This window comes from Sebastes fasciatus, chromosome 1 (genome assembly GCF_043250625.1).
Source record: "Sebastes fasciatus isolate fSebFas1 chromosome 1, fSebFas1.pri, whole genome shotgun sequence".
NCBI lineage: Eukaryota > Metazoa > Chordata > Actinopteri > Perciformes > Sebastidae > Sebastes > Sebastes fasciatus.
This window is the reverse complement of record NC_133795.1, coordinates 15,455,286-15,480,607: the sequence shown is the minus strand read 5'-3', so window position 1 is coordinate 15,480,607 and position 25,322 is coordinate 15,455,286. Positions and strand designations below refer to the sequence as shown.

At 37.8% G+C, this 25,322-nt stretch overlaps 1 protein-coding gene across 50 annotated transcripts; it reads right to left on the bottom strand.

Moving 5' to 3' along the window:
• Positions 1-739: 739 nt before the first annotated feature.
• Positions 740-25,322, bottom strand: znf740a (zinc finger protein 740a). Of its 50 annotated transcripts, none has more exons than XM_074632230.1 (21): positions 24,962-25,317; positions 21,186-21,348; positions 20,798-20,980; positions 19,315-19,461; positions 18,527-18,647; positions 18,197-18,280; positions 16,078-16,170; positions 14,210-14,293; positions 13,690-13,779; positions 13,147-13,230; positions 12,905-12,988; positions 12,070-12,153; positions 9,722-9,805; positions 9,305-9,388; positions 8,843-8,926; positions 8,319-8,402; positions 7,572-7,655; positions 7,005-7,088; positions 5,721-5,804; positions 5,196-5,314; positions 740-4,233 (listed from the first exon to the last, which is right to left on the bottom strand). In XM_074632230.1, the coding sequence occupies exons 2-21, from the start codon at positions 21,228-21,230 to the stop codon at positions 4,060-4,062; spliced, it is 1,980 nt and encodes a 659-aa protein (XP_074488331.1). In that variant the 5' UTR covers positions 21,231-21,348; positions 24,962-25,317; the 3' UTR covers positions 740-4,059. The 50 variants fall into 50 exon arrangements, with proteins under 50 accessions (XP_074488331.1, XP_074488276.1, XP_074488311.1 ...); XM_074632175.1 differs by having other exon boundaries at positions 20,777-20,980; positions 24,962-25,316; XM_074632210.1 differs by having other exon boundaries at positions 16,087-16,170; positions 20,777-20,980; positions 24,962-25,314.

The following is a 25,322-nucleotide window of genomic DNA, read 5'->3' as shown; positions in this document are numbered from 1 at the left end:
ATATTTTATTCCTAAAAACATGCAGAAATTTGTTTGTTTTTATGTGAGTGATAAGAGATATCCAAAAAACCCTCTGTAAAAACCTTTGACTCCAATATGTCAACAAAGGGAAACAATTATTTTGAACCTGGCTTTATCCATATTTACATTTCTGATCTGGAAATATACGTAAATTAGCAAAGATAATGCCTCATATTGCTGCATTTTTAACATACAATTTAAGAAAACTTGCAATCCAAAAAAATAATTGTCTTAATCTGGTAATCCAAATGGGAAAGTTTCATGGTGATATCTATAATAAACTCTTGGAAAATGTATAGTTCAAAAAAGGACCTACCTGAGTTAGAAGATGATATTATGCTGGTGTCCTCTGGTGCTGGTCTGTGTTGTGTGTCTCTCTCTGCTGGACTCCTCTGCTCTGGATTCTAGACTATGCCCTAAAAAGTTAGTTCTATACTAGAGTTCTATTCTATGACGTCAGCAAGATTCGATTTGGCTCCGCATTCCATTCATGGTCGTCGAAACGTCATGAATATTTAATGAACGCGTCCAAAATCGTCCAATCAAACAACTCCATTAATAATCCCCTAAGTAATTTCATCAATGGCAGTGCTATTGGTGTTTTGTTTCCTTATTTTCATCTTGCAGTATGTAAAATGTCTTTGAGAACTTTGAAAAGTGCTTTATAAAACCTGATGGATTCTTATTAAGTCAACACAGCCAGTAAGCATACAAAAAGTCCTTTACAAATTCTTTTATTTCAGCATAATAGTAAGAAGCCTCTCCTCTGATTTTCATATAGTTGAAACTAATTGGATCACAAGGGTACATATTAGTTAGCCCATTTTACAATAATCATTGTAACATATTTTTTTAGGAAGTTATTCTTATGCACTCATTTTCCTACACAAAATAATCAATATCAAGATCCTATCTTAACTGAGGACCATAACTCTGCATGCAAGACTAATAAAAGAAAACAACTAATCTGTGATAGCTACTGTTATGCTGTTGTTCATCTAATACCATTATCAATATAATTTACTACAAATACCAGGGACTTCGTATAAAGAAAGAAAACATTTTCTTGCGATACTGTCTCTAATGTCAAAATTACCAAACACACTGGGCTCTCAACTGTACTGATCCAAATGTTCTGTCCACCTTCTGTGTCAAGTTGAGGAGAAATAGGCTTTGTCTAAAACCTAAAATCTAGTACAGTCTGATGGGAAAAAAATATCTTTTGTCTTTTTTTCCTTTTCACTCCAGTGTTTACAATTTCATCAGAATAAAAAAAGGTCCTTGAAACAATCATCAAAATGTGATGTGAAACTCTCAGACAAATAAACCCTCGGATCCGTCTGAAAAATTAAACCTCAAACTTATGAACAAATGATCTGAGACTCAAGGATTCTATTGCATTTTAACAATGAGATTGATAATACTAAAAACAATAAAAGACAAAAAGGTATTAACAAGTGATGTCAACTATATACTGTATTGCCCTTTAGCCTTTTTAGTATGTGCTCGCACCAGCAGTATCCCTTCCACAGATTTGGAATAGTGTTTCCAGAGCTAAAGAACGCATTTCTCAAACTTGGCCCTTTTGCTGCCACTGGGTTTGCCTTAATCTGATCAAAACACTGAAACCCATCTCTACACACTTAAACCGTTGCACAACTTTGCCTTGATATCAATGGACCATTTAAGAGAAATCTTCCCAATAATACTTTTGGTAAAATATCACTTAACTCAGTAATCTGCATCTCATTTGTATCGCACACAAACATCTGTTCATCCTCGAAATCAGAAATCAGATAATGCGCTCCGAGATTCCATCTCCACATTCACTGAATCTTATCTGGACCTTTAAATAATGTGAATTTTAAAAAAGTCCTCTTGTCCCTTGAAATCAACCATGATGGTTTCTTGCTCTGGCCATCAAAGAACAGTTGTGATGTCTCGATATGTACATGTATGTTCAGCCAGCAGACTAATCCTACCACAAAATTGCTGACATTTCTGGCTTAAACAGAACAGCTACGACAACGCAACCACTATAGCTCACCAGTCACAGAAAGGATCAAGTTTGAGAAACTTTTTTTTCAACAGGCAGCAAAGTGGCCCTGATCATCCGGCTCTCTGCTGACTGACCGACCGTCAAAGACTTTCCACACAGTACGATCAAAGTTCATCATAGGTAAAAACAAAATGGTTTGTTACAATATCATTTAGTACTACAATGATTATTTGTGTATCAGCACTTACTTAAGGCTAAACCCAATGACATGACAGACATCCATTATTACACACCAACCACATATTTGGATAAAAAAGGCAATTGTTAGTGTGTAGTAGAGTCAAGCAAGTGCTGATTCTGCTATGGTGTGCGACCAGCCAAAGCACTGCAGTGGGGAAACAATTTAGCACTACCGACGACTCCCTGTCAAACTCCCCGGGGGCTCCTTCAGGATTACATACTGTGTTACACTGTAATCAGTAACAATGACCCAAAATATTCATTATCATCATCATCAAAAGACAGCCTCTCTCGACAGGAGAACACATTAGTTTTGTTTTAGCGCCACTGAAGCCATCAACAATCTGTAACCATGACAGCTTTAGGATTAAAAAAAAAAAAAAAAAAACACACCATGATGATGAAAGGCTGTCTCGTCTTAGTAAATACATCTGATCCACAATAATAAACTGTTGAGAAAAAAGGCAAATGAAGAAAAAAAAACACACTAAGGCCACAAGATTTTGTATACCCCCGCTGATCTCACGATGAGAGTATCTGTACAAACAACATAATGGGACTTCAAGTGGCCAACCTGTGCTATTTTAGACCAGAATCTATGGACAGAGCAGGGCGAGACACCTTTCTGTTATGTACTGGACATCTGTGCCTATTTACTGTATATATACACAGCTGAACTTACAATAGCAGGACTCTCGGTAAGTGTGGGAGGACGACTTGCCAAGGCTGCCATCCTGTGCCATTTCCTGAGTCACCAGCAACGTCACACACGACACGAGATACACAGGTGATACTCCTGTGACCCATCCCTTCATGTCTGACACAGAGCCAATCAACTGCAGGCTGCCCCTCTAATCATCCACTTCTTGGAAGTCCTGGTTTACAGTTATGAAGCACTGTTCGATATTACTTATTTTTTTCTTTTCTTTTTTAAATAAACACTCAAAGTTATTCAGGGTTTCCTTAGGATTTCACTGAAAAGGTGGAACAGACTGTATTTGAACCAATTTCTAATGATCAGTTTGTTTTTGGCCCATTTTGTGCACCAAAAAAGAAAAAAAAGAAATCAACACTTAAGTCCCATAGTGAAATAATAATAAACATTTTCAATTATTTACACAAAGTTAGCATTAAAACTGTACCTCCTATGTTGATAAATTCAGGGATCCTATTGTTCAAATCATAGTTAGACCAGATCTTGCTTTCAGTGAAATGTCTTAATGCTTAGCACTATGTTGGCGACATTGGCAAGCAAGATCTGGTCTACATGAGATGTCAACAGAGTGGGTTTCCTTGCTTTACCTGGAAGGAAAGTTCAGTTTTATCAATTCTGACCTAAGTGACAAACTTTTTGAGTCAAAATGGGCCACATGAGGAAAAATTAGAAAGAAGCTCAAATACTTTTTCCTCACCACTTCATCCCATTTTGATGCTAACATGTCAGGATAAACAATACCCACAGCCCTTCCCGAGTACCACCAAATGCAGATATATTTTGAACAACAATAAAAACTTTTTTTCTTTTTTTGCAAAAATCAAATAGATTAAGTACAAAACAGGACAACTGTTCATCACAGAAAAGTCTCATCTTTTAAAAAAATGGGGGAGAAAAGGAAACACAGTAAAAAGTCAACAAAAACAAAAACACAAATGTCCCTCTGTCATTAGTAATCCCAAGACTGGAGCTGCAAGATCAGTCTGTGCTAGAGTGTGGCGTCACTCAGCGCAGAGCTGAGAAGAAGAAACCCTGTGGCTTGTCCCGTCTCTGGCGGTGTGGTGGATGTCGGGAAGGTGGAATGTCAGACCGCCAGTCGTCCTGGAGGGGGGTGCAGGGGACTCCAGGTCGGGGGTGCGGGTGGGGGTTCTTGGGGGTATGGGCGTGGTTCGCAGCATGGCTGGTTCTCTACTTTGGCTACGCCGCGACCCTGGCACAACCGCCGATGTCGCAACAGCCGGTCTGTCCTTGAAAAGTTCTTCATAACACACAAATTGGACATTATTTGGTAATTATACTAGTTAGTAATTCAATTTAATGTGTGTGGGGGGGGGGGGGGGGGGGGGGGGGGGGTAAATGTGGCCCTGTTCAGACCTGGTATTAACATACATCCTGGGGGATCCGATCACAAGTGGACAGCTCCGGGGGCATTCGTATTGTGCCGCTAGAGGTGAAATTCTTGGACCGGCGCAAGACGGGCGAAAGCGAAAGCATTTGCCAAGAATGTTTTCATTAATCAAGTGTGAAAGTACGAAAGTAAAATCAGCACCTCACCGAGGTTGTTGGTTTGAAAATAAATAATGACGGTTTGAATTCATATACAATTTTTTAAGTGTTTGAAGATCCAATCATCATCGGATCGTATGTCATGCAAAAGAGTCAATAAAAACAAGTGGAATGGTCAAAGTTGTCATATTGACTCACGATTCACGCATTTAGTAACATTCCACCTTAAAAGTTGCCGTAGCTGCCGGTAGCCTTTGAGCGGCACAGTGAATTAAACGATTTTTTATCAGTCCATAGCTAGCTAACTGCTTCATTTGCTCGGCACAAGTAAGTCATTAAATTATTCAAAACACAAACTGGTTAAAAACAACATTGTGTTCATTTGCATATAGAGCGGGAAGTGAGATCCGATCACAAGCGGTCACTCAAGGCACATGTGGAGACGCATTCTAATGCCAGGTGTGAACTGACGTAGTTAGAGCTGTCCACTTGTGATCGAATCACCCAGGATGCATGTTAATGCCAGGTCTGAATTGGGCCCCTGTTTCAATAGTTATAAAGACCAAGAAAAAAAAAAACTATTTTGAAATATCACAAAATTTCATATTGCACATTTTATACATCCAAATGCGACACAAAGAATGAATTTAAGCCACAAATGAATACTGTAATATAACATTTGGGTCACATTGCTTTGTTTACATTCGTGCATACCTGCTGGCACCGTTCACACTGGTAAGGCTTCTCCCCACTATGGACACGCTTGTGTCTCTCAAGGTGGTAGCGCTGGATAAACCTCATATCACACATGTCACAAGCAAATGGCTTCTCTCCTGAAAGAGCACACAAATACAGAGTCAATGAATCAATTTTAGCGTCTCGTACCAACAAAACTGGGTGCAATTTTCACTTACTAATCTTTTTTTATTTGCAAAATATATTTCCAACACTTACAAAAATCTGTAAAATTCAACAGTGTAGTTTCAGCATCTGAAAATGTACATTCTAAAAGGCCTCGTCATCAACTCATTATGTGTAGATCAGAGTGGAATTTTGTGTTTTCTTGGCCCAGATCTACGCAACATAGTGGGCCCCAAAAACTGGGGCAAATATTTTTGAGGCTGGTTCAACATCCCATCAAATGACTTGACAATCCAAACTCGAGTTTGTTGTGACCTCGTTCTGTTGGAAGCGCCAGAGCCTTTCTCAGTAACAAGGGTACGGTAAAGGAACGCATACCCGTATGAGTGAGGCTGTGTCTCTCCAGGTGGTTACGCTGAATAAACCTCATGTCACACATGGAACAAGCATACGGCTTCACCCCTACACACACAGAGCAATATATTAGCCCTACCACCCACAAGTGCAAGAAATACAACTTTCAAGCTCAAACTAGCACTAGGACTAAAACACTGACAGAGATAACACCTCATCATTTCTTTGTATGTAATGTTCATTTACTTTTTTTTAGAGAATATGTTGAAATGTTCAGACATGCAACTAAAAAGTTAAACTGTGAATAGAGTCAGATGTTAACATAATTTGGAGTTAAACCTGTCTGGTTTCAAAAGCAAAAACATCTGTCACATGTGTCTGTCATAACATTTATCACCAATCACTGTATGCTTTGTCTGAATAAACATTAGTAACATCCTCACTTCACACTGCAACAACTATTTCAGCATCCTATCACCTTCGATCTAGTATGCCTATATATTTGCACTACAAAAGACATTAACAAATAATTAGCAGTAAGTATCTAACATTTTGAGTTTGAATCCGGACCTGTTATTACTGGATATGAAGTTTCCTTAAGCCATCGTCTACTTTTATTTTACTTTTTTCTCAAAATGCTGTAGAGAGATAAAAGATATTGTAAGACTTTTATTATGATGATACAGAAGAACTGTAGATTTGTTTAGTTTTGTGCTTTTCAGTTATGCTGATATGCCGGTATTCCTGTCTGCTTGTCCAAACTGGGAGCATGATGGCCGCCATCTAAGTTACTACACTGACCATAAGGATGTATATATACTATACATGTGGCAGTGTCATCATGCAGCAACCTACGTCAGGTCATGTGGGAAAACGTTTTTAGAAGGGCTCGGGGAAAATGGCATTTCAACGCTACCTACGTTAGGTATCCTTTCAACTTGCTAGGTGGATTTTCTCAAGAATGTGGTCATTGTGTACAGATTGCATTTACACCTATGCCTAACGCCTAACAAGCATTTTTCTCAACCAAGATAATGAATGAAGATTCACAGTCTGCTAACAATTCTGGAGGGCAACATAATTTTTTTGCAAAATAACTTAACCTAGTTTCAAGTATAGTAAATGTGAGATCACGAGTAAATACTAGTAATTTAAATGTCTCACTAACACCAACTAACCGGAGCACAAAAAAACAAAAACACGTTCTGACTCTTACTGTAACCACACAAAGGTATCCAATATTAGCACTATGAAGAGTAAAAATAGTGAACTATATAATGTGAGAAGGGCAGGTGCACGGACCCATACCCGTATGAGTGAGGCTGTGTCTCGCCAGGTGGTAACGCTGAACAAACCTCATGTCACACATGGTACAAGCAAAAGGTTTCACACCTAAGTGCAGAGCATCAATACGTTATTTTCAGGACTTTTTAATTTCTGTTTCACAATCCATCAATCAGTGCTGTACTTTAAACATCTATTTACAAATGATGGGTTGTTAAACACTTTTCTCTTGCTATATGAAATTTTCCTTTAAAAAATAAAATAAAATGCATTTTTGTTTTTACTCCAAAATCCAATTATGAATACATCAAACTGTGTCGATCAAATTTAAAATCCACAGCTAAACACATCATATGAGCTGATGTCACAGTCCTGTATTTATTTACATGTAGAGACTTGCTTTAATGTTGCATTTAACACACATAATGCAGGATAGCCTTGATCAAGAAAAATGTCAGTACAACTAGTTACTTTTACAGAATAATAATAATAATAATAATAATAATAATTGCCTGACAGCAGACCCTCTATCTAACATAATGTGATTACAGTCTGATCTCAGTGACATGGGTAAGGTGGGCGAACGCATACCCATATGAGTGAGGCTGTGTCTCGCCAGGTGGTAGCGCTGAAAAAACCTCTTGTCACACATGGTGCAAGCATAAGGTTTCACACCTAAATGCAAAGTAGCAATATTATATTACTTTACCTCAATTTCCATTCCTTACGAAATAAATACCTACACTATTGGTTATTAACCACACATTTGCCAATTCATGCAAAAACAAAAAGATATGTCTAATGTTTCCTTCATGTAACACTTATAGTTTCCAACAAAGACAGCTACACAACTAACCATTTTAGCTACATCACCAATCAAAAAGATTTGTATTCTGCAAATTTAACTCTTAAGAATTACAATTACAGTCAGGAGGCACTCAAATCAATGCCTTTACTTTTGTGTATCTTGTGTTAATAGCCTATTTACTGAAGTAGGATTTAAATCATGCTAATATTAACAGAGTATTTTGCTTTACCAGGGTTTTTTAAAAGCACAAACATTATTTCTGGCCTTTACTTTTTAGTTAATTTTCATTAAAAGATGTTAAATGTTCTAGAGGGCATCAATTATTATCATTATAAGTGAACTACATTAAGGTACTTAGACTAAAGGTTACAGAAATTTAACGCAAATACATTTACAAACAGCTACTGATTTGGCTACCTCTAAAATAAGACATCTGTGTTGAAAGTGTCTGTGCTGCTGATATTAGCACAATACAGACTGTGTAATAATGGCCTACAAAATGTAAGAAGGGCAGGTGCACTGACGCATACCCGTATGAGTGAGGCTGTGTCTCGCCAGGTGGTAACGCTGAACAAACCTCATGTCACACATGGTACAAGCAAAAGGTTTCACACCTAAACGCAGAGCATTATGGTATTATTTTCAGACTTTTTGTGTGTGTTCACAATCCATCAATAAGCAATGTACTTCAAATATCTAAATCAGGATTGATGGGTTGTTTACCACTTTTCTCAATCGTTTTGAAATGTCCCTTTTTTAAGAAATTAATTGTTTTTTCCTCCAAATCCAATAAATAATACATCAAACTGTTATGAACCAATTCTCAAATCCACAACTTAACACATCACATGAGCTGATGATGTTGCAGTCCTGTATCTCTTTACACATGAAGACTTGCTTTAATGTTGCATTTACACACATAATGTAGGGTAGGCTTGATCAAGAAATGATCTAAGAGAGTACTGATAACTACCTTAGATGGCTGACTCTGTATCTGACATAATGTAATTACAGTCTGATCTCAGTGACATGGGTAAGGTGGGCGGACGCATACCCATATGAGTGAGGCTGTGTCTCGCCAGGTGGTAGCGCTGAAAAAACCTCTTGTCACACATGGTGCAAGCATAAGGTTTCACACCTAAATGCAAAGTAGCAGTATTATATTACTTTGCCTCAATTTCCATTTTTTTAATTCAGGAATTAAAATATACGCTATTGGTTATTAACCACACAATTGCCAATTCATGCAAAAACACAAAACTTTTTTTTTTATATATATATATATTTTCTTCATAATGCTTTTATCCATGTCGTAGTGTTGTAGTTACCAACAAACATCAAATATCCTGCTCAACTGATAATACCCAACATCACCAGACTAGATAACCTTCTTAAAACTTCATACTGACATTTCCCTTAAATGTAACAGGCGTATGTCTGAAGTGAACTAACAAAATGAAATGTCCACGCTGATTTCTAACAGTGAATGTCATGGGCACGGTGCACGGACGCATACCCGTATGAGTGAGGCTGTGTCTTGCCAGGTGGTAACGCTGAAAAAACTTCATGTCACACATGGTGCAAGCATAAGGTTTCACACCTAAACGCAGAGCATTAAGAGAATTATTTTTGCGTCTCTGCCACCAGGATAGATCAAATAAATCTGTACCCCTAATCTATAATTTATTCTAAATTGATATCGGTGGTTAATAACCAATGTCATTCCCTAAAATTACTTACAAAAAAAAGGTACAATATGATATAAGGGATCTAAAATCCACCTAAACAACACATGAGAGGATGATGTCATCTATTTGATATTACACTTGAATAATTTGTGTTTTATAAATACAGATATATGAGACTAGATCAAGCATACAGGTGTTGCAGCATCCTAATCTTTGTGACTGGGTTAAGATTGTCTGACGCATACCCATATGAGTGAGGCTGTGTCTCGCCAGGTGGTAGCGCTGAAAAAACCTCTTGTCACACATGGTGCAAGCGTACGGCTTCACCCCTACACACACAAAGTACCAGCTTTAGCATGAAACACTCAACTGCCAAAAATGATCGACGTTAAACTTTACTAATTGCTTAGTAAAGTTTGGTTGCACTTATCAGCGCTTTGTGTAAAACTGGAAATTCCAGCGTGCTTCAAAAATCATTCATTCCAATTGGAAATTACATTTTCACATCGGATTTGAGTTCCACTGTAACTGCTAAAGGCCAAAATTAAAAATTGGACAAATTGGGTGAAATGAAAATATCCTGAGTGGAAAGCAAATTTTTCTTATTTTCAAAGCTAAAAAAACTTCAAAATGACCAGACAAATTGAGGCCCCTAGCGGGCACATTCGAACTAACACAAAAGCAGGTTTTTCACGACGATGCCAATAGGTGCTTGAGAACATATAATTTCAGCATACCGCATACAGATTTCTAGAATTGATTTGTTAACGTAAATACTTTGAGTTTTGGTAACGCTGATCGCAAAGGTTAGACAATTTTAGGCAGTTGGTAAACAACTATGCACAACACATTAAGATTGGACATTTGCTTGCAGAGCAACTCTATCATTTAACTTGAAAAACTGTTTTATATTAACACAAACTACTCTGAAACCATCATACAAAGCTTGTGATCTAAGCAAAAATAAACCATTAACTGTCTATCTCTAACTGCTCTATCTTCAAATTTAAAAACTGTACTGTAAAAGCAAACTAACAAAATAGAGAATATCCTTACATAAAACCTGTTTTCAAATATGACAGATAATGACACTAAACTATTCATAACAGAGGATTATGTTATATCTTCGACATACTTTGAATGTGAAATGACATGACTAAGCTGTGTGAGCAGTCAGCTCGAAATTTGCATGAGTGAATTTTTACAGGAAAAGAAAAATCACTGTGTGGATTTTAGCCTAAATATAAACTAAATATGAAGTCCTATTCATATCAAATGAGCCCCCACAATGTTTGATAATATAATAATAATATAATTTGATATTAATTGCCATAACTAGAAAATTGGAAACTGGAAACTGAGTCGCACGCCTGCAGCCTTCCTTGACCCGGTTTTTACAGGTCTTGCATTTTTAATATTTTAGGTGATTATCTTTTTGGGCAGTTTGAACCTTCCCCACGCAGCGTTAATGTTTATTAATAATGTCAATGACATTTTCAGACGAGGGAATGGAGTGTTATAAAATGTTCCTATTCGACTTCAATCACAAAAATATGTGTCAAAATAGAAGAAAAAAAAAGAGATCTTAATGTGCATGTTTTAAAGTCTGCAAGCCACAGACACCATCAGTCTTGGAATTAAAGTGTCTATGAAATATTTTCATATGCTCTTCTCAGCAATAAGGCGTTTCATGTATTTATGAATCTGGTTGTTTTGTTTTTTTTTGGAAATATGTAAGCAGAATAATATAAGCAACAAAACTTTCTGTTGGTCTTTTGCTTTTTGACAAGAAAGATCTAGCTATCGGGCTGCTGTATCGTGTTAAAGTAGAATTTCTAGTTACACCTGTGATGAATCGCATACAAAAAAAGTCCGAAAAGGAAATTTGTCCAGAATGTAGGGCTGCACGATTTTGAAAAAATACCTAATTGCGATTACTTTGACTGATATTGTAATTGCAATAGGACTTGCGATGTTTAGAGGAAAGGATAATTTTACATCATTATTCTCATTTTCATTGAAAAACATTAAAATGATTATTGTGTGATTTTTGTGGGGATCTGTATCGAACAAATTTGTTTTCTTAAGTCTGTAGAATATGATGTGTAGGCTAGGACATCTCTGCAGCATGACAATATTTAATCTAAATGTTGACACACATTTTACCTTTAACAAATACTGTGATTTCCTCCTCATCCTGCGATTAGAAATTTGCAGTAGGCTTTATTGCGATTTCCATATGATTCCCTACCGTAATGTAAATTATTTTTGACTTGCAGACGTCTAAAATCTAAACACATTTAACAATATTAAGTAAAATAGCTGAATAAAACTACAAACCAATGAGTGATGGCATTTTTTGCTCCATTGTCATCATGTCATTTCATATACAAAGTATAGGAGAGGCATTGTTATGCAGGTGCTTATGAAGCTTATGTGTGGATGCTGCATGAAACATTAGCACTTATCAATACAGTGACAGAAAGCAATACAAACTCGAGTTTGAAGCAGCCATGTAAACATTAATGTGGGGCACATGCATGAGCAAAGACAGGGAAAGAGAGTGTCAAGGTTCAGAAGAATGAGGACGTACCCGTATGAGTAAGACTGTGTCTCTCCAGTTGGTAACGTTGTATAAACCGCATGTCACACATGGTACAAGCATACGGCTTCACTCCTAAACAGAGCACAAGAATATTAGTACATTTCAACGCACTGATGAAGTTCATGAACACCAAGATTTAAAAAGACATAATGAAATGCTCTCAGCTTGTCTACTACTGCATGCTATATCACAGATAAAATTGTCAGAGACATTACACGAAAAAGAGTCTAAGAACCCGCAGACATCAAGAGTTAAGGTGCATCATCCTTTAAGGAGAAACGGGGCTTACATGTTGCAATTTGGACCAGCTTGAGTAACATTCAGTCATCCTGCAAACCAACACTTGATGGTGGTGGAAATAACATTTTAACTTCATATTGAAGCTTTTTTTCAAGATGCACCATTTCACTATTCAGTCAGGCCCAACAGTCTTGTATTTGCCTGATAAAGTCTTGAGAAACATAGCCTCATTTTCTTGACAGTTTAGATTATTGATGCCTGCGTTTAAAATGCTTTTTAGTGTAATGTGCCTTTCATTGGATATGTAACATAGTACTCAACAATACACATGCAATAGTACCATTACGGTGTAAATCACAAAACAAGGTAACTGACAGAGGGAGTCACTTTTTTCTGTGGACAGTTTTCCAACAAAGCCTAAAAATGCTATTAAACATTTTTTTAGGAGGGGAAATTAATTTATCAACAATGGCATGATTATGGTATTGTATAGAGAGGGACTTATCAATTAGAAAAAAATCATGTGCAGATTGTTTATATGAAAGGTTTCATAGTGAAAGGGGAACAAATAATTCAAGCATACCAGTATGAGTGAGGCTGTGTCTTGCCAAATGGTAACGCTGGAAGAACCTCATGTCACACATGGAGCAAGCGTACGGCTTCACCCCTAAACGCATACAGTACCAAACTTTAGAAAAGAGTTCTCATGAACCATGTACACAAAATATGTCATCTCACATACACACATTCACAGGTAGGTGATGCCTACGCACAAGCCCACAACCCCAGATATTGTCAAGTGAGAGGGATAAATAAAACTTATACCCGTATGGGTGAGAGTGTGTCTTGCCAGGTGGTATCTCTGGAAAAACCTCATGTCACACATGGAGCAAGCATATGGCTTCACCCCTGCACACACAGAGCAAAATATTTTGTAAAAACACAATAAACTGATCAGGACACACACTCACTTATATTATGTATCCAGACATGCCAAAAGCAATGGCACCAGTATGATGCAACACTAACATTTTCTAATCTGTTGACATGCGAGAAAGGAGGGACCTCAATGAAAATGCCTTTTTTTGCTAAACTCAATGCAGCTTTTCAATGCCGACATTGCTTGACACAAGTCAATATGTAATTTACAGGAACTGCAGTGAAGTACCAATGGAGTTAACTTGAGGAATCCAAAATAGAGCCCTAAAGGAGTAAGGCTAAAACTGAAATGCTCTCCTCCACCATGCCCCAACAGTTAAAAACAGCTTGATGCTAGTGAATGTTTTAAAAACCAGACTAAAGTCATTCTATAAACAAAGGACAGATAAACTGGGTAATTGAGCTCCAATGTAGCAAAGAAGGGCGTACCCCTACCCGTGTGAGTGAGGCTGTGTCTTGCCAAGTGGTAGCGTTGGAAAAACCTCATGTCACACATGGAGCAAGCGTATGGCTTCACCCCTACACACACAAGAAAGTATGTAAATATAAGCTAGAAACAGAAAAGAAAATGTCAAAAGTTTCAGCACATAACCATCAACTCTTCCCTTACAATGACTCTTCTATTGCTTCTACACATGATACCATCAGCCTGAGAAACAAATGCTTATTTTGCAGTACATGGCTATGTGTATTGTGACTACAAGTGGGTTATAAGTTGTGTACATTCAGGTGCCCAACTATGTATGCATGTATTTACATCAAGAGCTTAAGATGCTAGGTTTCATATTTTCCTAATACATGTCTCGATACATCTTCATGTCTCTGAATATGTGAATTTTTGAAACTGATTTAAGACACCCTAAATGTCTGTCTACACTGCTATGAGTTGAAAAGTTAAGGCACTTCTAAAACACCACAACCTAATGAGCTAGGGTGAGCGGACGCATACCAGTATGAGTGAGGCTGTGTCTTGCCAGATGGTAACGTTGGAAGAACCTCATGTCACACATGGAGCAAGCGTACGGCTTCACCCCTACATACACAAAGTATCAACATATTAGCTAAGACGTTCCTTAAGCATCAAAGGGAAGCATCATTCACAGGTATTAAATCACTAGGACCTGGCAAACATTACATATTCCAATCAAGCTTCATGCGAACGGGTGATTTGTTTTTCTTCTAATTAGTAAAAGTGTCTTCTGTTTTGGGGAGCATTTTCAAATTATCTGGAGTACAGCATAAAACAAAAGCAACAACAGGATATAAGCCAAGCACATTTAAAACAAGACATTCAAGTCAGCAGCAAGATAGCAAAGAAACATCTAAGACGGTGATCACACTGGCCAGCTGAAGGCAGAAACGTCAGCACACTTCTCCACAGTTCACTATTACGTGTGTCGACATTGTTTTAGATATCTATATAGTGCACATTTATTCAAATTATAGTGGCGTGTGTTGCTTTGAAGTGTTACAAGTGTGCTTGTTTTCTAGCACTCCAAAGTGATGATCTGCCTCAACTTTCAAAAAGCTTCCAATCTGATCTCCGCCATAAACTCACAGCAGAAGCATCTGTATACGCAACTGTGCAACTATACAATTGAAATATTAATTTAAAAAGCCAGGCAGTTACGCCTAAGACACATGAGCTGTGCAGCCATTAATCTGCGTGTGAAATATGTGTGGACATCAAAGGACTATTCCCGTAATATACCATGGCCCATGTTAATCAGCTACTTCAATATGGCTGGATCAGACAGGAGGGCATTAACGCAAACTGTTACCCACTGTTAACTATTAACTTGAAATAACAAATATTCATTTGCAAATTTTAACTTTCTAGTTAAGCCATGCACAACCACATTTTAATAAACACCTGAGTGAGATAGTCTCCTGGAAAATTGTGTGCGTTAATTACATTTTTGTCCTTAATACATTGTGACCAATCACCCCTATCTCTTATACTGTGGCTTTGGCACCGTGTCACTTCCTTCAAAGGATCCTAATCATGATGGATACACCCATTAATAATATTAAAAATAAATATAGCATATATTGCAGCTCATTTAATACTTGACAGTATACACAAAACGTGTAAAACTAATGTACATTACACAAATGTATGATAGCTAACAGCTAACTTTATCTCTTCAGCTCTGCTAGCACGATAAAGCACCGGTAACAATATGCTTAGAGAATAAAAAATATCATAGAAAAATATAATTTTGTATATTTTGTTGAGCAGCGATGGTACAAGAGGGATAATACACTTTGAGGGGTCCACAGGAACAATTTGAATTCATGTCAGGTGTCTACTTGCATCTATTCATACAGTGCGTTACATTAAATGACCCATTATTGGACATAATCAATAACAAGCCATTCTGTGTAAGGGACAATTCAACCTGTTGTTGTATTGGATGGCAAAAAGATGTTTCTATATTTTGTCAACCCAATTCAACAGAAGATTTACATGTTTCTTAACAGTAGGATTTATTGCAGGGTTTTTGTATAAGATTACATTATACTGTATACTTATTACTTTTTCTATGGCATTTCAGTGTTGCTGTCACTATTTAGCTTATATTTCAGTCTACTACTGATATTATTTCAAGTCAATAATATTTTTATAATATGTGAAATACTGTCTAAACATTATGTTTAAGGTCAATGATCTGTCCAATATATAAAAGGTCAATGCTGGATTTTTTCTGATCAACCCCTAAAAGGTTGTTTATGTTGTGTGGTTGTTCTCACGCCTCTCCTGAATAAGAAATCTGATCTCAATGAGACTACCCGGTTGAAATAAAGTTTCTTAACTTGAAATACCCGTATGAGTGAGTCTGTGTCTCTCCAGGTGGTAACGCTGGAAAAACCTCATGTCACACATGGAACAAGCGTACGGCTTCACCCCTACACACACAGAGCATACAATTATTAGCTATTCAGTCGATTAAGTAAGCGAAAATGTGGAAAAGAAAAATCACAAAATGTATTATGTGGAAAACAGAAATAACAGATGCAGTGTTGCCACAAAGAGCAACTGCTTACTCAAGCTAGTGGGAATAAAATTACATACTGTATATACAAATATATAAATTATGCCAACTGATGTGGTCAATATTAGTTTACTCTTGGTGCATTTCTTTTGGTGAATACTGGGGCAGTAGTCACTGACTTGGAAAAACGATTAGGTTGGAAGTTGACTTACCCACAGTGCATACTTCTTAAAAAATGAAAAACAAAGAATTTGGTGTGAAAGGGTGAAACGCATATATTGACACTATGCATATGTTTTAAACTTAAGTCCTCAATTTTCATTTTCTATAAACAATTAAGAACATAGTCCTTTGATGTCCATGCAATTATTTTCACTGACAAAGTAATAATTACATACAAAAATAAAATACAGAATAAAACAAATACATCTTGCATGTTTTTTTGTGGCCTGTGCTTTGAGGCTTTCACAAACATACACTGGGGTCCACAAGTTTGAGTCCATTTTCAAGTCCACTATTAAAAAGTCTTGTTTACACAACTGTTTGTTGTCATCATTTTTGCAATGTAATTGATACAATTTCTTTTTCTCAGTTAATTCAAGAATAACTTATTTGGTACTGATGCAAATCAGTATTTTCAGATCTAAGAATTGCACAGAGAAAAACAACAAAAATCGGAATATTCAAACAGTAGCACAATAATAAATTGTGAGAATTATTTTAGTTTTTAAACAGAATACCATGCGTTGACCAAATTAATATGGTCGTCTATGTGTCGCTGGTGCTTTAACGTTGAGTTTCAACTGTAACATACTTTCAACTTGTCAAATGTTGTTTTTCTTTGAAACCAATATTGTGGAGCCAAGTGGTTCTCCGCTGTAATCAGAACGTTTCCAGCACCAATCTGCTTTTAAACTGAAAGGGACTGCATACTGGAAAGATTTTCTAAAGTCAAATCATCCAAACCAGGACGTGGCAGACTTTAATAATAAAGCGGCCAGTATGCTTCAACAGAAGTGCTTGTCGGATGGTCAAACAGCGTGGGCTGTGAGATGTGGTCTGTTGTGTTGGGACCACAACCAGCTGTGATCCAGCATTACCCAATAGCGCATTGTGAAGTGTTTACAGAGCATGCAGCAACTGCTAGATGGCAGAACGTGCAGGATTATCAGCCTGGGTGTCGTTACTCTTTAAAGTGACCACACCACCACGATCAAGACTAGTGTATCAAGCTGATATCTCTGCAGGACCCAACAGCATTTGCATGAACAATACGAATTCAAATGAACAAAGAGCCTCCTATCTGACTCCTTAAAACGATTTAACAACAAAACGAGTCAAGCAAAACAAAGTCAAAGTATCACAGTTGAAACCAAGGAGAGATTCGTTTTTACAGACGAATCCAAGTTTGAATCTGCAATAAGAGTTTATGTCACAAGAGAGGCTAATTTCTCCCTCCACAGACACCAGAGATCAACAGCATTCTGGAGAAAAAGGAGGAATGTTCCTCCAACATCTCTGGGATCTTCTCTAAAATTGCACGGAAATAATATGGATTCTCAAATACTGCAAACATTTCTACAACTGATGCCAGTCAAAATGTAAGCTATGATTATAGTAAATAACAAAACACATCAATTTTATCATAAATGTTGAAACAACCGTTTTTAATAGTGGACTCAGGACTACTGGACCGCACTGTATTACATTGCCTTCTGTAAATTTGTCCTGGTGTTGGGGGACCAATATTGTTAAGACAAATATTGTGCTTTATATTTTGGGGTGAACAGATTTGGGGGTGGGGTGGGGGGAGGGGTGGCTTTGTTGGAAATTACTGTCCACAGACAAAATGAACCCTGAGCATCTGTCCATTGATTCAAGAGAAAGACTACAGATGTAGTCTGATTTATGTAATATGGGTACGGTTAAAGGACGCATACCCGTGTGAATGAGGCTGTGTCTCTCCAGGTGGTAACGCTGAATAAACCTCATGTCACATACGGCACAAGCATACGGCTTCTCCCCTAAACCGAAGAGCACCAGTTTTAGTCAAAGTCCCCACAGATACCACCAATTAGCTGTGAGGCAAAAAAACTATCACCAAACAAGGTTTTTAAGCAGGCCATTGCAAAACCTTACAGTTGCTGCACACTCTTAAGATTCATTCCAACTGAAACTTTCAGGGCCTCTTTCAACAAATGATTTATGTAATCAGGCATTAAAAAGCTGTTTTGGCTGTAAATCTGAAGTGTTCCAAGCGTGACCCATACCTGTATGAATGAGGATATGTCTCTTCAGGTGGTATCCACTCCTAAAAGCTCCGTAACAGTGATCACAAATAAAGTTTTTCTGCACTTTGGATGATGGACCATTCTCATCTCCACCTGTGCCCTAATGAGGACAGTAGGAACAATGATTCAAATGCCAGTTTCACAGTGCACTAATAATACAAACTTGATACAGTGCATTATTTTACAAGAAACACAATGGTACAATTTACAAACACATTCCCACCCACAAGTGGTCAGAACTGGATGAAAATCTAAAACCCCTGTAAAATTTCAGTAAATCTAAGGCCTATGATTTGCACACAAAATCCTACTTTTTCCTGTATGTTTTAATGGTTTATCTTCTCTAAAATCCCAATTATATTTAGTATTAACAGGAAGACGTGAATGCTTTGTTTTTTACTACATGTAATTAACATTTGAATTGAAAAATACCTCGCAATCCCTTCCAATGGCCTAATGCCCTCATGTTACTGCTCCCCCTGTTATGCACACAACTGCAGTTATTGTGCTCCGCTTCGCTCTGCTCCCCTCCCCCTCTTTCCTCTCTAGAGATCCTCCACCCCCTCCACATCTTCCCTGAACTCCTCCCCCCACCCCCACACAAACAAAATGTGCACTCATGAAAGCTCCAAGTGAGGCGCTCTTGAATAAAGTTAAATGCTTTTACAAAAATGTGTGCAAGCAGCCACGGCCGCATTATATGTAATGAGGAAAAATGAAAACTCACTACATAGACCCTTCCCTATTTAGCCACCACAGGCACTGACCTTCCCTCCCCTTCCTTCTTGTTCTCTCACTTTGCAGGGCGTTACTGATTTCCTGTTCTTTTTTTTCTGCTGCATGTCCTCGTTGGCCCTCATCTCCTTCTCATCCAGCAGGCGGGGAGCTTGGAATTCACCTTCCTTCCGGATAAGCTGTAAAGCCAGAAAAGGTCAATTATTTCCTGATTTCAGATCTGTAACCTTTTAAGTGGAAATTAAACATTCAACCAAGTTAAGCTGGTTTACTAAAGTGATTTCCACTCTAATGAACTATTAATATAACAAACATGACAAATGTCAGCATTAAAAAAAAAAGAAAAAAAAAAGATCTGTTTCATCTTTCGTGGGAAGAACGCCGCTATGTTGCAGTACTCTAACCTGTGACGTCACGAGGTTGGTTGGCTCGGCTGAGTTACACAGATACAACGATGGAGACCATGAAACACGTAGACTGATGGGAAATGGGACAGAAAAAAACAAAAGATGGGACACTACTGTATTGCTCCTGGATGTAAAGATGAGTTTTACAATGTTAAAACCAAGAACAAAACAGTCCATAAACTGCCGCTGAAACAGAGTTCTGATTTCCATTTCAGTGGCAATTTATGAAATAGACTGTTTTGTTCTTGGTTTTAACATTGTAAAACTCATCTTTACATACAATAGTGTCCCCTCTTTTGTTTTCTTCTGTCCCGTGTCTCCACAGTCTACGTCTTTTCCGGTGTCTACCGTTGTATTCTGTGTAACTCAGCCGAGCCAACCAACCTCGTGACGTCACAGGTTAGAGTACTGCAACATAGCGGCGCTCTTGCCACGAAAGATGAAATGGATCTTCCTTTTTCTTTTAAATGCTGACATTTGTCATGTTTGTTATATAATAGTTCACTAGAGTGGAAATCCCTTTAGTAAACCAGCTTAACTTGGTTGAACGTTTCATTTCCACTTTAAAAACAGTATATCTGAACATGACGAAAATTAATTATCACGTGCATTTTCCTTGCCACTGCCTGCTGAAGAAGCCAGTGTTAAATAGGGCTGGTTGTGTAAATTTAGGATCTTGATTTAAGTAACCCAATTTTTTTAATTTTGAATAATTTCTGATGGAGGAGGAATATCATTTATATACTGTGCTGGTTAGGGCAAGGTTATGTTCATCTTAAACAAATCTAAATAATAATAAACAAGAAAACTGATGTTTGTGGAGGTATAAGGCCAGTGGGGCACATATACATATATAGGTTATGTATCACCTGGTAGTGATTATTAAAAGCATGTATGACATAAATTCCTATTCCAATTTATAAGTAAAACACTACTAAGTAGAAGTGGGGGTTGTTTTAAAGTAGAATAAATCATCATGACTGCATTCAGAGGGAAAGTCCTCCCACACTTAATTTTTCAATTTCACAAGTTTACACCATATACAATATTAGAATTGTAGCATGTAACATCTCAATTTTCACTCTACATTTCCGAAGTGGGTCCTAACCAGGGGCGGACAGCTCATTCCAGACGGGAGGATCATATGGCTCTGGGGAGCACGGTCAGGTGCCTCTCTCTGCGGTGGTCCATGGCCAAGTGGAGCCATCATTTTTTTGGGCGGAGCAGCCATGGAGCTGGCCTGCATCAGGGCCATGCTGGAGAGGACAGCCTCGCAGCCAAGCAGCCCCGCCTGCGAAGAAAAACAATGGAGAGCGACAGTTTACCAGCTATGTCAAACATTTAAGAACAGTCTGCAATTTGAAAGTATCTATAGCTAAGACAATATTGCCGGTCACATGGCATTTGCCAAGCTAGTCATCAACGACAACATCCTGAGTGACACAAGACTGCAAGGAAAGTTATCTGTAACCACTTTTGGTGTTCTCAAAACAAACCCATTTCATATGGTCGCGGACTGAGCTGCTGGGCAGATGTGACATTGCTGTGGTGTATGTGAGCGCAGGGACAGGGGTGGGGACAAGGTCATCCAGAGATCCGTCAGTCAGGATGGTCGGGCTGGTGGGAAGCCACACCCACCTCACTCATCTAGCATTAAAACTGAGGAAGAGGAGGATGTGGATGAAACAGACAATCATTAAATGACAACAGCATCACTCGCTGTCTTTCTCATTAGGCTACATACTCCATTAAGTCCAGTTAACAATCATTTTCCCCAATGGCATTTAAAAATCACAAAATATAACACACATAAATATTCTTCATTCCATAACTATGTTAGTAGATTTTGTTTATAAGAAATAAGTCAGTATACTTGCCATTACAAAAACTGACCATAAACAGAGTTTACAGGTTGTGGCCAATGTGATTAATCATACTGTATGCATGTATAGCTTTTTTTCTTTTTTGGAGCTACCCTAGTTGGTAAGCAACCGATGGACTTCCACAATTATTTGCTTCTGAATAATAAAATGATCTGCCCATAACCAAGTTGTGGTTGGGACTACAACTTTAACATCCTACCTACTTCACTGCTGGGTGACACGCAGGAAAAATATATTTTAAATAAAACACTAATAACATTATCATGTATCAAATCTCCTGTTTAGCTGAGATTCATTGAACTGCAGGGTAACTTAAAGTCCACTTGAACTGCGATATCCGCCTGACATTCTCAAATTATGACTGCTACAGTCCAGTCATACACTATATGCTACACTTAAAGCTTCCTCGGGTAAGACAAACCTCCCAGCTGAATGAACTTATTTTTCGCACAGTGATAACATGTTTCTTTATCACTATATTGTTTTGTGGAGCTCATCAATGTTTTGTAAGGGGTAGCTCTGATCCTCTGTTGTAAAAACTATACACTTCTCATGCTGAATACCATGACCACTCAAGCATATGGAAGCATAACCAAACTTTGCTTTCTGTAAATCAATAAGTGGAATCCAAAAGCATGCTTATTTTTACAGATCTGGAACCAGCTCGGATTCAGTTATAGACACCAAACACTAACCATTAAAAAGGCAATACTTTTCCCCCATCCCTACAATATATAATTATTATTTTATATTCCATTGGTTACCTAGCTACCACTTATCCAAGTTTCTCCACTAGTTTGCACGCCAGTAAACTGCATGCTGACAATCCAACCACAAAGCACACCTGAATGTTCTGGGTAAGTAATATAGTAGGTTAAAATAATTTGTACTTTTGTATGAAATGAGGGGAAACAAGTTGAAACATGAAGACAAGAGGGTACTGCACGGTAATTTCGCAAAAGGGAAGAATCTGGAGGAAAAATCTCTACAGCACAGCCAGACAAACAAAACGAATAATGTAATTTTTTAAAGTATGATGAGACAACTAATATTCTTAAATCTGAGAACTTCAAGTACGTCAAAACATTAAACTTATGCATTAACAAGTTCTAAAAGACACATCACGTGTTAGACGACATTAGACAAAAGGTTCCTAAAGTACAGAGCAAAATTCAACATATATAATAGCACAAAAAAAAGTTGTTATACAGTAAATGCTTGGAGAGTGTCAATCAATCAAGACATAGAAATGTTTTTACTACTAGACATGCTGTGGTTAAAAAGAGGGTTCATATTAGCCCTCATTCTCTGCCTCACCATAAGATACAACCAATCACACCACCAATATCAAAAGAAACATGTGATTCAAATGTCTATATGGGATTCAAGTGTATTAGTGTTATGGTTTATGTAGGACATAGCTGTAAAACATCCAAGTCATAAGAATACAATACAGCTTTAAAAAAGGTATACAGAATATGGCAAAAAAATGAAAAATAATGAGATAAGAGTAGTTATAATTTATTAACTGCTTGTGTGAGTCTGTTTGTTGTTTTTAATGGAAGCGCCATTCCTGATTAAAAATATATATTACATCTTTCACCTTGTACACAGTACAACTTTGGAAACAATTTTTGTTTAACTAAATGAGAGCATATTTTAAAAAGGTACCTAAAAAAAAAAATCTGAGAGTGATTGTGATTCTACATTTACTCTAGAAGGGGAATTGAAAAGCTAATAACTTGGCTGTAAAATACAACGGTATATATATAGCTATATGTCTTTAAGCAAGCCTTTCTATAGGCCTCATCCAAATGTGTGTTTGTTTGATCTGTTTCTCATTGTTTCTGTGTGTCATATCGTAATTTTCCCTTGTTTTTATCATTCATTTATGTTTCTTCTTGTGTGTGAAGCACTTTGTAACGGTGTGTTTTAAAAGGTGCTATATAAATAAAGCTTTACTTACTTACTATATATTCAATCAGTCTGCAGCCATGCTAATCTGGTAACTTCACATTAAGGAGGTAGATATTTGAGGGGTTTAACAAGTATGCTATTAGGCCATTAATTCACTCAAAGAAACACACTGCTCTATATTGTGATGGCTTTTCAGGGTTTGCTCTTTTCTCCAACTGTGGCACAAGTATAGCATAAGTATACAAAACTTTTGTTTAACTAAATGAGAGCATATTTTAAAAGGTACCAACTTGGCTGTAAAAATACAACGTTATATATATATATATAGCTATATATCTGTAGGCAAGCCTTTCTATAGGCCTCATCCACATGTGTGTTTGTCTGTGTTTGTTTGATCTGTTTCTCATTGTTTCTGTGTCATATATGTAATTTGTCCTTGTTTTTATCATTAATTGATGTTTCTTCTTGTGTGTGAAGCACTTTGTAACGGTGTGTTTTAAAATGTGCTATATAAATAAAGCTTTACTTACTTACTTACTTACTATATATTCAATCAGTCTGCAGCCATGCTACTCTGGTAACTTTACATTAAGGGGGTAGATATTTGAGGGGTTTAACAAGTATGCTAAGAGGAGGCCCATTAATTCACTCAAAGAAACACACTGCTCTATCTTGTGATGGCTTTTCAGGGTTTGCTCTTTTCTCCAACTGTGGCACAAGTATATCATAAGTATACATCACATAGTGTATTAACGATAGCCACACGGAGGCAGATATATATCGCTGTAATATAACGCTAGTCGTTTTGGTCGTCGGCGTTGGTTACAGACAGCTAACAGGCTAACAGCTAATAGAAAAAAGACTTCACCACGTCGCATAGTTCAGATTTCACTGACTTCTGTTGCGTTGGTTGCAAACAGAAGAAATGCCATAATCATAACATAATGTTGCTTTGAACATACTAGTCATTTTCCAGGTAGTGCCTGAGCTGGCCTTCACACTACCTACAAACCTAACGTTGTTGAATGCTAACCTCAGCTAGCTCGTTAGCCTCTCGCTAGCTGGCGCCCTCGCCCACTGAACTGTTAGCAATCGGAACATTTTTAAAGCCCACCTGGTCATCCGTTTGATTCAGCAGTTTCACGATGATATCTACCTTGCAGACTGCATCTATGAATCTTTTTTTCACCGTGATAATACTAGTTTAAGATAAAGATTAAAGCGATAAAGACGTTGTCGTGATGGCCGTCGTTTGAGAGAGCCTCCCCCTCTCGACGCTAACGGTTGTTAGCTTCGCGAGCTAGCAACGGCCAAACGGCCAACCAACGGCCAACGTTAACGTTCTGTAATATATTAAAGGTGCATCTCTTTTAACGTCTCCGAGCGTGAAGGTTTAACAAATGAAATAGCAGATCATTCAGTCAAAATGCACCGTGCATCGAAAGGAAAACATGAAGAAGCTATTTATCTACCTTTCCTTTTCACAGCTTCACTCCGCCGACGTTTTCTCAACCAGACCGTCTCTAGTTTACAAACACAGGAAACGCCACAGGATGTAGCTGAAGCCCTCCACTCCCTCTACTCCCCCACACAGAGACAGCAGCAGCAGCTCAGACTCCTCAAGCGAGGAGCACACGGGCATCTTCTTCTACCAGATATCACAGAGAGATGCTTTCACAAGATGTCTCTGTTAATCCATTTGTTTTGGCCTGTGTCTCAGTTTGTAGCAGATTCAAGACGACGACGGAAAAGACGCAGATGAGAAAGGAAGGAAGGAGTGGAGACTGAGATGACAGAAGACAGGGACGTGCAGACATATTGTGGCTCAATCCA